We start from the raw sequence: 13,614 nt of genomic DNA, 5'->3' as shown, positions 1-13,614 counted from the left end.
TGTTCATCTCAGCAATGACACGTTTACAACCAGCAGTAACCCTCAAAATATGTCCATATCTGAACAGTTGCAGCACTAGCTGTGCTCGTAGTAAAATTAAACACCCTTCGTTTTTGCTGAAATGTTTTTCCCATCCTACCAGGGGACCAAAGCCCAGGCCTTACCATGCACAGTCAGTGTGTTTGATTTTGGGGTCTTCCACCAGTGAGGAAGAAATGTCAAAACTACAGAAAAGCAGAACTGCTTTGTGTTACAAGCACAAAGTAAGCGTTAGGTCATTGTGTTCATAGTTTTGCTCCCTCCAACATATTTTCTACCATGTCTTGTGGAAAAAGGGCTCAAGCAATGACTGTTCTTGTGGGAGATAATACCACAGGACAGTAGATCTTTCTGACAAAGTGTTTTTCCCCCGATGTTCAGTTCATATTTTCCATTATTGAATTCCATCCTGTTACTCTCACTTTAACCATTTGTATCAGCTTAATTCTCTTTCTTCCACAATGTTTGTATCTTTATAGATGACTGCATCTCTCTTCTGTCATCACTGATCCGGCCAGCACATATTAATGTATTAGACCACTTTCAGTCTTTCCCGTAAGCAGTTCCTCCTTCCACCTGTGAACGAGATGATAATCTAGTCTGCAGGTGCAGAGAACTGGGGGAGTTCTGTGCTGACAAGGCAAGTGTTGGCCTATCCCTTAAACACTGGAGTCAATACACGGGCTGAGGGAGAGAAAATCAGACCAAACCATTGCATGTCCTGTATTCTATCTTTTTTTTTAATGTCTTCTCATAAATTTTCCAGTTTGTTGGCATCCTTAAAGGTTGCATGTTTAGAAATATGTGAGTTAATCTGGTACCTTAAATGTAGTCTCTCTTTAGTGCTGTATGCAGAAGAACTAGCAGTTTGACTGAAAAGATCTTACTGTACAGATTGTGGCCCCAGATCTACAGCTTATTTCAGCAAATATTTTTGATCCTATTAATGTTGATAAGACTAGTCACCTATCTAAAGTTAAACCTGTAGGAATCTTCACTGCTGACTTGGAAATAACAAGTCCTTTTGGGTCAAAAAAGGGAGTAGTTTCTGATCAGTCACTTAGATTTCCCATTTATTAATAACTAAAGGAATTGCAACATGCGCATGTTTTCACATGTAGGGCTTTCTGATGACTTGGATAGGGGATGTTGCACCAGTCTACACGCGGATTCATCATTTCTTGGTTTAGTTGCTATTTTATGAGAATAAGAAATCCCATGATCTATTTAGATGATGTATGGCATACTCTGGATACCACAAATCACAGAATTAGTGATAATATGGTTGCAAATCCCTATCCATAGCATCCTCCATTAATTCATCCTCAAATGCAATCACTTGCAACGCAAATAACCAGTAAGAATTCGCTTTCCCAGCCCTTCCAATAGCTCTCTGGGGCTACTCCAAAGAAAATGACTGTTAATTAAATTTCAACTATTTTGTATTCTGTTTAAAGATACGAGCAATAAAGAAGGGAGAGCCTTTTTAGACTGTCATATCAGTTCTTACTAAGCAAAAATATCCTGACAGTTTTGAGAACAGAATAGCAGTTGCATATTTTTGCAAATTGTGGGAACTCCACAAGTAATCATAGGAGGGTGGGAAACAGTATATGTGAAGATATTTTGCCAGATGGCTCAGTGAGCTGGACACACTCATCTATGAAAACCTTCCTGACAGAGGACTTATCTCCTACAATAAGTTTAGACTTGATTCCCTTGCTAAATTCAAGTTATAACCAGACATAATTGTTTTATGCTGTTTTATAAAATATGAAGGTCCAGATGAGGAAATGAAGCCTAAATTATATGAAGGTTTTAAAGTATCGTAGTGATCAGGCTAGGATATAGAAGAACTGAATCCTTACAGCCTAATATGGGGCAAGCAAAAAGCAGGAGGGAAGCAGCATGGACCTACTGAGGGTGATCACTATCTCCACAGCAACATAAACACGAACATTTGTGTGCATTTCTTCCACTGCCAAGGGACTGTAGGTATTATCCTCAAATAATTGCTGCTTGCTTATTAGGAGCCTAGTAGTGGAAGAGCCCTCCTGGGTAAGTCAGGTTCCCTGCTGATGTATTTACTACAGATTACCCTTTCTGTGAGCTGGGCAAGCTATTAAACAAAACTAGCGATTTTGTTTGCCCCGTTATTCTACCTGGAAATCTGTCTCCAAACTTCATGTCTTAAAACTTTCTTTTAATCCCCAGCCTAAATTTAATGTTGGACTGTTTATTCTTGTGCCAACATTGTCCTTCAATTAAACAGCCCTTCCCCTTTCCTGGTGTTCTCTGTGGGTATGCATAGGAAATAGTTGTATCATCTCTCAAGCCATATTTCATTTGGATTGTTACAAAACCAATTCACAGTCTTTTTGTTTACTTTTGTTGATCTTGAACATGGGTGATGAGATTTGAACACAACATTCTCTTGAAAAATCCCATTGCTTCTGCAGGAATGACTCAGGTGGTGTACCTAAGCCTTACCTGACCTCGCCACATTTCCCTGCTGTGTAGATGCCAGCACCTTACAATACATCATCCTGAAATCTGTATGCACAGACTTCCCTAAGCTGTTTCCAGCCTAGGAGCACCTACTTCCTAGTAGAAGACCTTGTTTTGTGATGTAGTGTTTTGTTTAATATATTTAACCTCACATCAAGCTCGGTTCCTCCTACTGTATGATATCTTAAGCTCTTATCCTAGAATTGTACTCCTCACAGCTTGGTCCGTGTCACTTCCACTGAACATTCACCCTTCAGGAATCAATGATCTGATGTGGAAGCTAGCCATTACACATGTGGTGTGACTTTTGTTGTGTAGAGTAGTCTCATTGCTTAACCTCATGGATTGTGTATTAGTGACGGAATGCCATGTTCTTCCTGTCATTCTGTGTTTTGCTGGCATACCTGCTTCCTTTGTTGAAATAGGGCATTCAGCTTTCATAACAACTGGTTTTCCTCTGCTGCATCCATTGCATATGCTAGACCTCTTGATTCCTTCTAGTTTTCAGCTCCTTAAAGTGCTCTTACTCTGTTACTCAAAGTAGGACAAGCATTCTCTTCTTGCTTCTTTTTTTATAAGGGTAGTTTGCATGGGAAAATTTCTAGGGATTTCTGAATAGCAGCAGATCTACCTCTTGTTCTGCATCATTCATACAAAATTTTGTAGATGTCCAATCCTCAACAGACATTGCTAGATTTGAACTGATGGAAGGGAAAATATTTCCTGTGAGAGAAAGATGACTTGGTGGCCCAGAAAAACACTATACAGATCAGGGGAAAATACAGTATTCTACTGACCAAATCAAACCCACAGAAATGACTGCAGGTCATTGTTTTGTTGTTTTTCTTTTGCATTCAGAAAGATACTCTACCTTCCAATCCATTTATGATTGAAAACAAGCCTTTAACTAGAGGACAGAGACTGGTATGTTCTGTAGAACACCACTTTTGTTTACTGGAAACGGCTTTTAACTCCTAATGCTAAGGAGAACCTGGTATAAGCAGGGTTATTGGAGGTGCTTAGAAATATTTTCTCTTCTTGTCACTGAAGGTGTGCTCAAATGTGTGTTTGTAGCTAGCTTCTATTATTGTAGCAATTCAGATATGCATCACCTAGTCTGTTCTGCATGCTGTTGATTTTAATTACTTTACTTGCTACAGTTGCACAATCCAGTGAAATCAGAGTTGGAATATATTGTAGGGGAGTATCCAACATGCTCACTACATCTCACTCTTAATGACAAACTGAGGGATAGATAGTTTCTGAGAACAATAGTCTAATTATTAACTCTCCACTCTTGCAGTGGGCGTAGTCCAGTGCCTTGTGTTTACTGCACTGTTTATTTTTGATACTTACTAGTGGAAGCTGTATATTTTTTCTGGGCCATAATGCTTTTTATATCTTACTACTTCATTGGGATTTACTTACGGTAGTAGACAGTGTGCTGTATGCAGAATCCAGCCCTTAGGTTTTTGGTTTTGTTTTTGTTTATTTAAGTGTAATCTTTACACTCTAATGCTGGAATATTTCAGTCACTAGATAATATGTCTGCTAGGTAGATTACTAGTGTGGAAGTCAATTCTCTATAGAGGGGGAACAAATCTATGGATGAAATCTGTTAAGCAGCATTTATCTCTACCCTTTGGATGCTTGGTGCCAATCTGCTGGTAGAGAACAGGTATAAAGTTGAACCAATGGGTTAAGTCAGGTGTATGGCTGCTTTGCATATCTGGGACAGCATAAAATGGCTCGAGGCTGTCTGGTGAACATTTTGGTTCAAGATTTCCGTAAGAGGCAAAACACCTTAATTGTACTCTTGATCTTTAACTGCAGTGAATCTAATAGTTGTTTGCTTGCATGTCAAATCCATTATTACTTAAATATCTGTCTTAACTTGTGTAGCTGCCTTGTATTCATATTAAACAACTGCTTCTAGTGAAAACAAGAGGAAGGAATAAGATAGCCCTCAGCTATTTCTTAAACATTTCATAAACTGGAAAAAAATCACATTTTCCAGGTTACTTTTATGTACAATGTAATGATTTTTTTCCCTGTATCTCCATAATTGCACTCTTTGAATTAGTTCTCTAATGAACCAGTTGATGATTAAATGGCAGTTCCTGTGGTCATTAACACAGGTTTTAAAGCCTGTATATTTTACTTGGGTGGAAATTTAAAATTGATGTAACATGAGAGTGCAAGTTGTGAGATCAGAATGTACTCTGTATTCACTTAATAATTTTGCGCATCCCATGCATACTTTGATGAAGTATCGATCAAACACTTTTTTCTGCAGACTTTTAAGGGCTCAGATGTTCACTTTTTTCTTTCTTTTCAACAGATATAAGCTTACCAAAATCAGCAACAATATGTTACACAGCTGCATTGCTCAAAGCCAGAGCTGTCTCTGACAAGTAAGTGCATAAGAACCTCTCCAACAAAATTCCTGATTTAACTCAAGATTTCTCTTAGGTGATCTGCTGAGCCCACACCCTAACAATCTGCTGGGTTAGCAGGAGAATTCAGTCCTGCATTAAATTCACAAAATTAATTTATATCTAAGAAGAAAAATTGCAGTGATCAAACATTGCAGTTCAAATATTACGGAAGAAGAAAAGAGAAATAGCCTAAATTCAATTCTTTTTTCATATTTATGTATACTATCTGGGTGAGCTTTGGCTTCCTAGCTAGTATAATGAAGGTGTAACTAAAAGATCCTGTAACGTATACTGTCTGGGGGAGCCTTGGCTTCCTGGGTAGTATAAAGAAGATTCAACTGAAAGGTGGTGTGTGGCTCAACCTCTTCAACTTTATATAAACCTGACCTCAAAAAGGTAATAAATGCATGTGGATACACTGGTAACAATGTCATTTTACAAATGCTGTGAGAAGACTGCTTAAATAGTGGCAGGTGGATTTAGCATTACCATGTCAGGGATTCTGAGAGGTAGATAATTTCATATTTTTAGACACACAAATATCTGCTCATTCCTGTTATGGCTATCTCTTGGGTCTCAACCTTCCAAGGTGCTGAGCACATCTACTTGATATCTGTGGACTTGAGGGCGCTGGCCCACTCCAAAAAGGTGCTCAGCTCCTTGTGAGATGGAGCCCAAAGATCCCAGTTCTGCTCTCAGATGCTTTTACACAAATCCCAGGCAGGAGTTGTGTCCGTGCACCTGAGGGTCAAATGCCTCCCTAAAGTTGGAAAGCAAGTAGAGTGGAAAGCCGTTTTCTTGACTGACATCCTGACAGTTTTTGCTTTTAAAGTGTATGTACACATCAAGATCTAAGTAATTTTCTTTCATTCTTTTTATCCTGTAGATCGCCAGTACCTACTGCAACATCTTTCCTCCCTACACAGCGACTCCAGCTTGGGAGGGCAGGGCTAAGGTTGTCACAGCTTTCCCTGTGGTGTCTGCCTGCCAAGTACAGCTCTGGAGTTAGCCGTGGGGTGTGAGGTGAGAAAGAGATTGCATGGTCTGGTTTTTCATTCACTGGGGCAGATGAATTGCCCGCAGTTTGGGCATGCTACCCTCAATGGTGCTGCGGCCAGTAGACCACCCGCTACTGCTGCTGCATCGTGCTTCCATCCCAGCCTGGCCCAGGGGCATTGGGTTGGGAACCTCCCTCAAACCTCCCCAAACCTGTTTTTAATAGAAACCCTCCAACGATTATTTGGCATTGGGTTTTTTTACTTTTATTTTTTTCTGCAACTTCAGCCTTGAATATGCCCCTTAGAAAGGTATCTAGAACAAATTTAGATTAGTGACAGAGAAAGATCTGACTGAACTGACTTCCTGCCTTGACTAGATGCAAACATGCTTTCCACTTCTGCTGGGATTTTCATTGGCCTTCACGTAATAGATCACTTAGAGTTTCCACTTACTATGGAAGTTTGGAGAGCATAGGAAATTGACTCAGTTTGGTTACATGGGCCCATGATCTAGATTCTTTTTCTGCCTTTTTCTTACTAGCATTTCTGACCTAATGTGTTTGTTCCTTTGCTTTTCTAGATTTTCTCCAGAGGCTGCCTCAAGGCGAGGGCTGAGTACTGCAGAGATGAATGCAGTAGAAGCTATTCACAGAGCAGTAGAATTTAATCCACATGTGCCAAAAGTGAGTATGGAGAAAGCACTGTCGTAGCTGTAGAACTGCTGAGGTCCTAACTCCTGTTTTGTTTTGTTTTGTTTTGTTTGTATTTGATTATCACGTGAAGTTGTAGAAAGGGGAGCAAACAATGGGAGGGCAAAGAGGCTGATAGATAGTCTCTACAGTTTTTTTCTTCTGGTATTTCACATAAAGTGTCTTCTACTCTGGACCTCAAAACTTGAAATTTTAGCTAAAGTGAGTCCTCTGTGTGACTAACAATTGCATACTGCATTGTCGTAGTATTTACCACCAAATGCTATGCTGCAGGACAGAACTATATATAGGGACAGATTATTCTTTGCACAATAGCCATAAAGTATCTTCTAGTTTAAAGTAGCATATTCTCTTTGTTTTGATGACTACATAAAAGAATATGGTTTTGATATGCCATACAAAGAAACTTAGATTTGGAGTTCATAGTATGCTTCAAACAAGTTGCATTAGTAATCCTTATGCAGCACTCTGTCATCAAGCTCTGAGAACACATAGCTCAGAGATGAAGAATCACTGAGAACTACAAAGATCAGTAAGAAAAGCGATTTATGTTTTAATTCCCTAATCCTCTCCCGAGATGTGTATCTCAGCAGCAAGAATCTTGCCCATGGCTACTGAAGGCTAATTTATTATTTTCTCACCTGCAGTCTGTAAGTTCACTGTAAAGGCAAATTAGAAGGCAGATGCTTTTTGGCCCGTAGAGATCTGCCTCTGAACCTCACCCTGCAAACCTCCTTTGGACCAGTGTTGCCCTGTGAAAGCAACCAGCCTTTGCTGGAGAGTGGAAGGCTTGTGTGTGTTTAAATGTAGGGAGACTGTTCATTAGCTAGAATTGAACGCCAAGTCTGGTCAAGGTAAACTCAAAACTTCTCCCTTGTGTACGCATGTATTTCAGAAAGTTTGTTCCCATGCATTTCAGGAATTAAGTATTCTTTCTGTGAGATATATCTGTTATGCCATCCACTAAATAGCATGATTTAGCTATCTGAAAGATAGGCTGTTTAATAAAATTGTCTAGACTTCCTTGACAAACAGTAGCAAGAAGGAACTATGTTAGACATCTCTAGACAGACTTTTCCTCTGAGGTGCTTCTTTCTGCGTTGACTATGAAAGGAGCAACTATTTTCCATTAAAAGCCTGATTTTTAGACTAGATTTAGGTGAGATGAGTCCCTTTGTGTTGTTAGCTGATCTTCTACTTTTGTGGCAAGCTGTACAATGAAAATATTTAAATTTGGTTCCAAAACTGCTCTTGGATATCCTATGAAATTCTGTTTATCCTCTTCCATCCCAATGATTCTTGAACCAACACAGCCATTGGTACTCTCTTCTACCTGGCTGTTTGTTTGCCTCTCTAATCCAGTCTTGTTCTGGATGAACTTTTTCAAATTCTTACTGAAGCCCAGTTAAAACATTATATCCTCGTTTAAAAAAAATAGATAACTTGCCAAGCAAAGATGTCAATTTAGTCTGTCATGAGCTCTCCTTGGTAGCCTACTTACCTCCATGCCTTTGATCATTCTTTCCTTCAAAATCTTTTTTAACAGATTGTGTACTAATAAATCCACATTAATATACATTATTTCCCTCCTTTAAATACGTGGTACTCCATTTACTATTCTCATTACTGGATCACTTGATTTTGAATGGGGATCTTCCTCTTTCAAGTTTGTAGTGCAAGTCTGACAGTTTCTGGGGCCAGTTCTTTCATTGCTCAGGGGTGGGGAGACAATTGGCTGCAATGGTTTCCACTTCTGAATACTCTTTTAAGGTCCATCCTGCTGTTGCCCCCATGCTCAACACTACCATGAAACTAAGGCTAAATCTTTAATTACTACCTTTTTTTTTTGTTCTTTTTCTGTTCGTAGTTAAGAGCCTTCTTTTCTTTGACTTGATTTCCATTGCAAAATCTAATTTACTGTAAATTGTGGCAGTTGCCCCTGTAATCTCTGCACTTCCAGACCTTCAAGATGCTGCTTTGCTTGCAGATCGTTGCTTCTATTCATGGTTTGTGACCTTTGTCTCACTCACCAACTCCTGTTTAGGTGACTGTTCAATAAAAGGCTGAAATTCCCTTTCCAACAAGCATCTCCCATGTGTGAAATGCAAATTTCATGTTATTTTCTGTACTATTAATTTAACAAAAGTCCAGTCCACGTTTAAGTTCCTCAGTCTAGTTCACATTGTTAACTGATTCCTTCAGTTTGAATTTCACAGGCTGTCATTCTGAAATTAAAAATCTTTGTGAAAAGTATGGATTACCAGGATAATGAGGTACTAATGGGAGCAGACTTTGTTGTGTTTTTTTTGTTGTTGTTCTTATTTTGACATTAAAACAGCGTAACCAGTTTTAATACAGACTAATATACAGCTCTGCTGATTTTGCACTCATATTCTCTTTGCTATTAGCTAAAGGCTATAAAGGTAGCAATAACATATCCGTGATTATAATTTTATGCAGAGTATGCATAGTACACCTCAATTTCTGGTCAATTATGATTGAAGTCTCTAGAAACAGAGATAAGCTGTAGCAAGCAGCTAAAAAGAAATCACAAGAAATTGAACAGTGCCACAATGCTAATATGTCTTCAAAGCTTCTTTAGCATTTTAACGCTAACGAGTCTCTTGTTCTGACTGAGGAAGAAATAAATTATGATGTTGACATATTACTGAAAGCATTTGCAAAGTTCTCAGCAGAAGCCTTGAAAGGACCTACGTTATTAAGGAGGAAAAAAATTAAATGGTTCAATATATTTATGGTTTGTCTCAAAAGGAGATTTTCCATTTTCAGTGTGATCATTAAAATTCATCACATAAAAAAGATTATTACTAGAAATGCATTTTTGAGACATTTAACGGGAAACAGCAGATTTTTGTTAATGAGATTCTGAGATGAGGAGAGAGCATGGAACACAATTTGCAGAGAGGTGTTGCTGAGCTAGGCTTAGAAACAAAGGGAGACTGGGTCTGCCTTTGACCTGTTAGAGGTCGGTGTAAAACAACCATTAGACTCCTACAGCGCTGATGATTTTCTCTAGGAGATGTACGGCCAGACCAGTCCAGTGTTCCGTAATGATACTGCAGAGGTCAGATTTTCCTTCTTACACTTTATTTCAAATGTAATTTGAAGATGTAGGAACACTTATTTAAGAAGGAACAGTCTGAAAGTCCCAGATTCTCATCTTTACGTAGAGGTGAGAAACCCTGGAAAAGCACCTGTCTTCCACATGGGAGCCAGTGTGTACGCATGGTTCTGGGCATTCTCTCTGTGTTTATGTCATGTGAAGATGTAGGCAAAAGAAAATGAAAAACAGTTACTCTTACACTGAAAAAGTTTTCTAATAACTAAATAGATTTCTTACTCATCACAAGCAAAATGAATTTTGAATGCAAAAGGGCTGATCATCCTGCATAAAGGAGGAGGGAAACAGAAAAGGCTAGTAAGCAATCTGGCTTTGGAATTTTGTTTACCAATTTTTTAGTTATTAATTGAATTTGCTTAGTGTAAGTAAATGGACAAAATCAGAATTCTTCTCTAGAAGATATGGGAATTCTTGAGCACTGATAGTGAAAAGCAAACATTTAGATGTTGGCTGGTTTCTGTGGGGTGCACCCAATTCCATTGATTCTGGATGACTCCACATTTATTTTGTGTCCACACAAAAGTGCCTCTTACAGAGACCTACTAAGGCTGGTAATCTTTCTTCAGGCAGCCACCTTTCCAGCAATTAATCTTCTTTTGACACAGGGCTCTTCTTCCATTTCTTATAGTATGTTTCGATGACAGTTTTCCTCCCAGAGATCAGTCCATTAAGCCTCAGCTACAGGTGATAAATTGTCATTGCTTTTGAATTATGCTGGAGACAAGATGTGACACGTGGAGGTACCAGAACTAGGTTTTAGTGAACAAAGACAATACAGAGCTCCGTGCATTTTGCCAAATCTATCCAGAAAGCTGGGCAGCTGAGCTGGCTGTGCTGTTTCTGGAAGCTCAGCTATGTAGTGTAAGGCCAGCTTAGGTATGTCAGCAGTGATTTCTTTCTTGACTGCAGTGAAAATTGAACTATTGTCCAACTGATGATGATTTCTCATTCTGAAGACATCTTACCTGTAATCAAAAGGTATCTGTGCTTGAAAGCCACTTAATTTTTTAAACTGTACCAGAAAAATGTCTGATAGAAGGTATTACCTCTGTCTACAGAGTTTGTCTTGTTTATGTTGCTGAGACACAGCAAACTGCAGTTCTGTACCTTGGCAGAGATTGGCTTTGTAAAGAGAAAGCAGGTGACCAGGCAGAATATTTTCAGGCTTCTTTTTAGTAGAAGAAAAGCATACCAGTGGCAGATGTAAGTCAGCAGTACAGCAGGAAAGAGAACAAAGCAAAGAGCTGTGAGTTCCACTAAGAGAAGAATCACACCAAATTGTATCGCTTGTTTGTGGCCACTTGCCTGATTTTTTTTCAAGCCATCTCTTTCTTAAACGAGATTCTATTCTATTCTATTCTAAGGTCTGGTCTACCTTTGTGTTAGTATAGCATCAGGCACTGTAGAGTGTTTGTCCCAAGGAAATGTGCTGACACTGTCAACGTGCTGCTCAAAAATTTAAGAGTTAAACAACGGCAAAAAAGTTTTTATCGCCACAGTTGGGGTATCATTGTATTCCAGAGGGTTTTTTATGGAAAAGAGAGTAGTACATCCTCGGTCATGGAGAGTACATAGGTCATGGAGCATATGAAAAAGTATGTACGTATGCACGGAAGACTTCATCAGTATTATTTATATGTTATTGTTGGAGCTTCCCCGCTTCTTTGCAATGTAACTATCTCAAGTTAATGCTGATAAAATACCACAGCTGTGTCTAAGATGTTCCTCAATTGCGGAACACCCTTTCTGAATCGATTTGCAAGGCTTCCTCTTCTCAAACTCACCCTGAAAAGCGCACCCCTCCCACCCAAATCTTTTCTGTAGTTTATAAGGCACAAACATTTTTAAGTTCAGTAAAGTCAGAGGGACAGATTGTGGTCCTTATATCTAATTGTTAAAATTTAGCCAGATGTGTGCCCTGCACACAGTTGTCTGGGGTGGCTATGTAAGCAGGGGGCTGAACTGATGTAAAGAGGGTACCTGCTGAACTTCACTGCAATTCATTCAGACTGTAAATATTGATGATACTTTAAGAAATGCCACATTTGTGAGTAAACTGTTTCTTAAAAAATTATAACCAACCATTAACTTGAACACTTTTAAAGATTTACCTGTTCTCCCTTTCATTCTTTCTCATTTCATTCTTATCTTCTTTGTTGTAATTTATTTTATAATGAGAACTGTGTCTCTGAATGCTCCTGTGGTTTCTAGTAAGTTGTAGTTGCTAATAGAAACAAATAATGCAAACAAATTTATATACCAGATGGGAAAGGAATCCGTCCCGCACACCCCATGATATTGCAGAGAAACTGTTCCAGACATGTTTAAGAGAGCTTTTAGCTGCTCACTGAGACAGTGATTTGTTTTGTATCTCCAGCAAAAAGGCCAACCTTGTTAATTACCATCAATCCAATGAGACCTTGTAGTGTGACCTACAGTTGGCTTCTCTGGGCATGCAGAACCCAGTATTTTGGAACTTTGCTTTAAGCTTGTGCTGCTCATCCCACCGGGAGGAAGAGTTCCTGTTCAAACAGTGTTAAATTCTGATGTTCTGGCCTGGAGGGGATGCTGTCACAGGTGCAGTGACTATTGCCTGTGAGCAATCTGAGCTGTAATTTCAGAGGTAAGACGCAGAACTGAGGGAAAACCTTCCTGAGATTAGTTGATGTATTTTATAATGGGGCACTGAAGTAGTTCATTAATTTGGAATGTTAAAAGCACTCCCAGCAGAGGAGAAGTAGTAGGCAGAGTGCTGTCAGTATTATGAAAGAAATAATATGTATTCAATCAATTCAAGTAAGAGAAATATAAACTCCCCGTATTACACTGCATGTACACAATGAAGTGCTTGTACAGCACTTATCACACTGTTTGCACCTATAGGCATTATAACAACAACAATAACACTCTTGCAAGTTTCCATTGTCGTTCTCCAAATGCTCATTAAAAGGTACATTCCCACGTATGTCCAGAGTGGCTGTAGCTCATGATTTTTGTTATTAAAATATCAAGTAGCCAGCCCAGAAGCCTTCTGTGGAAGTACATCCTGTTCCCCTTGGAAATCCTAAAAGGTAGTTTTTGTCAGGAAGAAGTATGGGATGAGGGAAGAGAAAGTCCATGAAACAAACAAATAAAAAACAACACAAAATTCAAACCAACACAGTGCAGTGGAAAAGGGCTGGGTGAGCTATCTGCTGGTGACAGTAATAGTTGGGCAACTTCAGTATTCACTCGTACCTTGATCACAGCTAGATCAGTCTGGCTGAAATTTTCTAGATTGTCTTCCCCAAGCTGATCCCTTTTTTAAAGGAAAATGATAACCCCATAGTGGTGGTGGTGGTGTGTATTACTTCCTGTTCTAGATAAACCTCTTCATTTGTCATTGAAAAACAAGTGCAGGTGGAGATGTGCAGGGCTTGCCACCTCCATTTCCTCCCTGATTAACAACTCTTTGCTTACTATAGCTATTTAGCCTGTTACTTGACTTCCCTTGCACAGGAACCGTGCTTGGGTTCAGAGCCCTGTCAGGATGACAGAAAGCCCCTCCCTGTCTTCCTTCTATATTCAAAGTATTGAAAAGGTGATGAACTTTTATCGCTTTAAATGTAGGATCATGGTTGTGCACACATGGCAGGCAGTATATCGAGAGGTACAGGCGAATAAGGAATCTCTCAGGAGGTGTTGGTTGTTCTCTTGTAAAGCCAGCTGGAGTTCACAGTGCTATGAATTTCGCTGGTATGCTAGGATCTTATGTCTATATTAGTCCTGTAAGAACAAGT

At 39.2% G+C, this 13,614-nt stretch overlaps 1 protein-coding gene across 5 annotated transcripts in view; it reads left to right on the top strand.

Moving 5' to 3' along the window:
- Positions 1–13,614, top strand: part of ST7 (suppression of tumorigenicity 7) — a 145,950-nt gene that overhangs the window by 111,394 nt on the left and 20,942 nt on the right. For all 5 annotated transcript variants that reach the window (XM_083851155.1, XM_083851154.1, XM_083851156.1 and 2 more), the window contains exons 10-11: positions 4,889–4,961; positions 6,564–6,666. In XM_083851155.1, coding sequence (XP_083707281.1) covers positions 4,889–4,961; positions 6,564–6,666 — 176 coding nt within the window. The remainder of the gene's footprint in view (positions 1–4,888; positions 4,962–6,563; positions 6,667–13,614) is intronic.

This window comes from Anser anser (genome assembly GCF_964211835.1).
Source record: "Anser anser genome assembly, chromosome: 1".
Classification (NCBI taxonomy): domain Eukaryota; kingdom Metazoa; phylum Chordata; class Aves; order Anseriformes; family Anatidae; genus Anser; species Anser anser.
The sequence above is the reverse complement of the archived record's forward strand: the minus strand, read 5'-3'. Positions and strand labels throughout refer to the sequence as shown.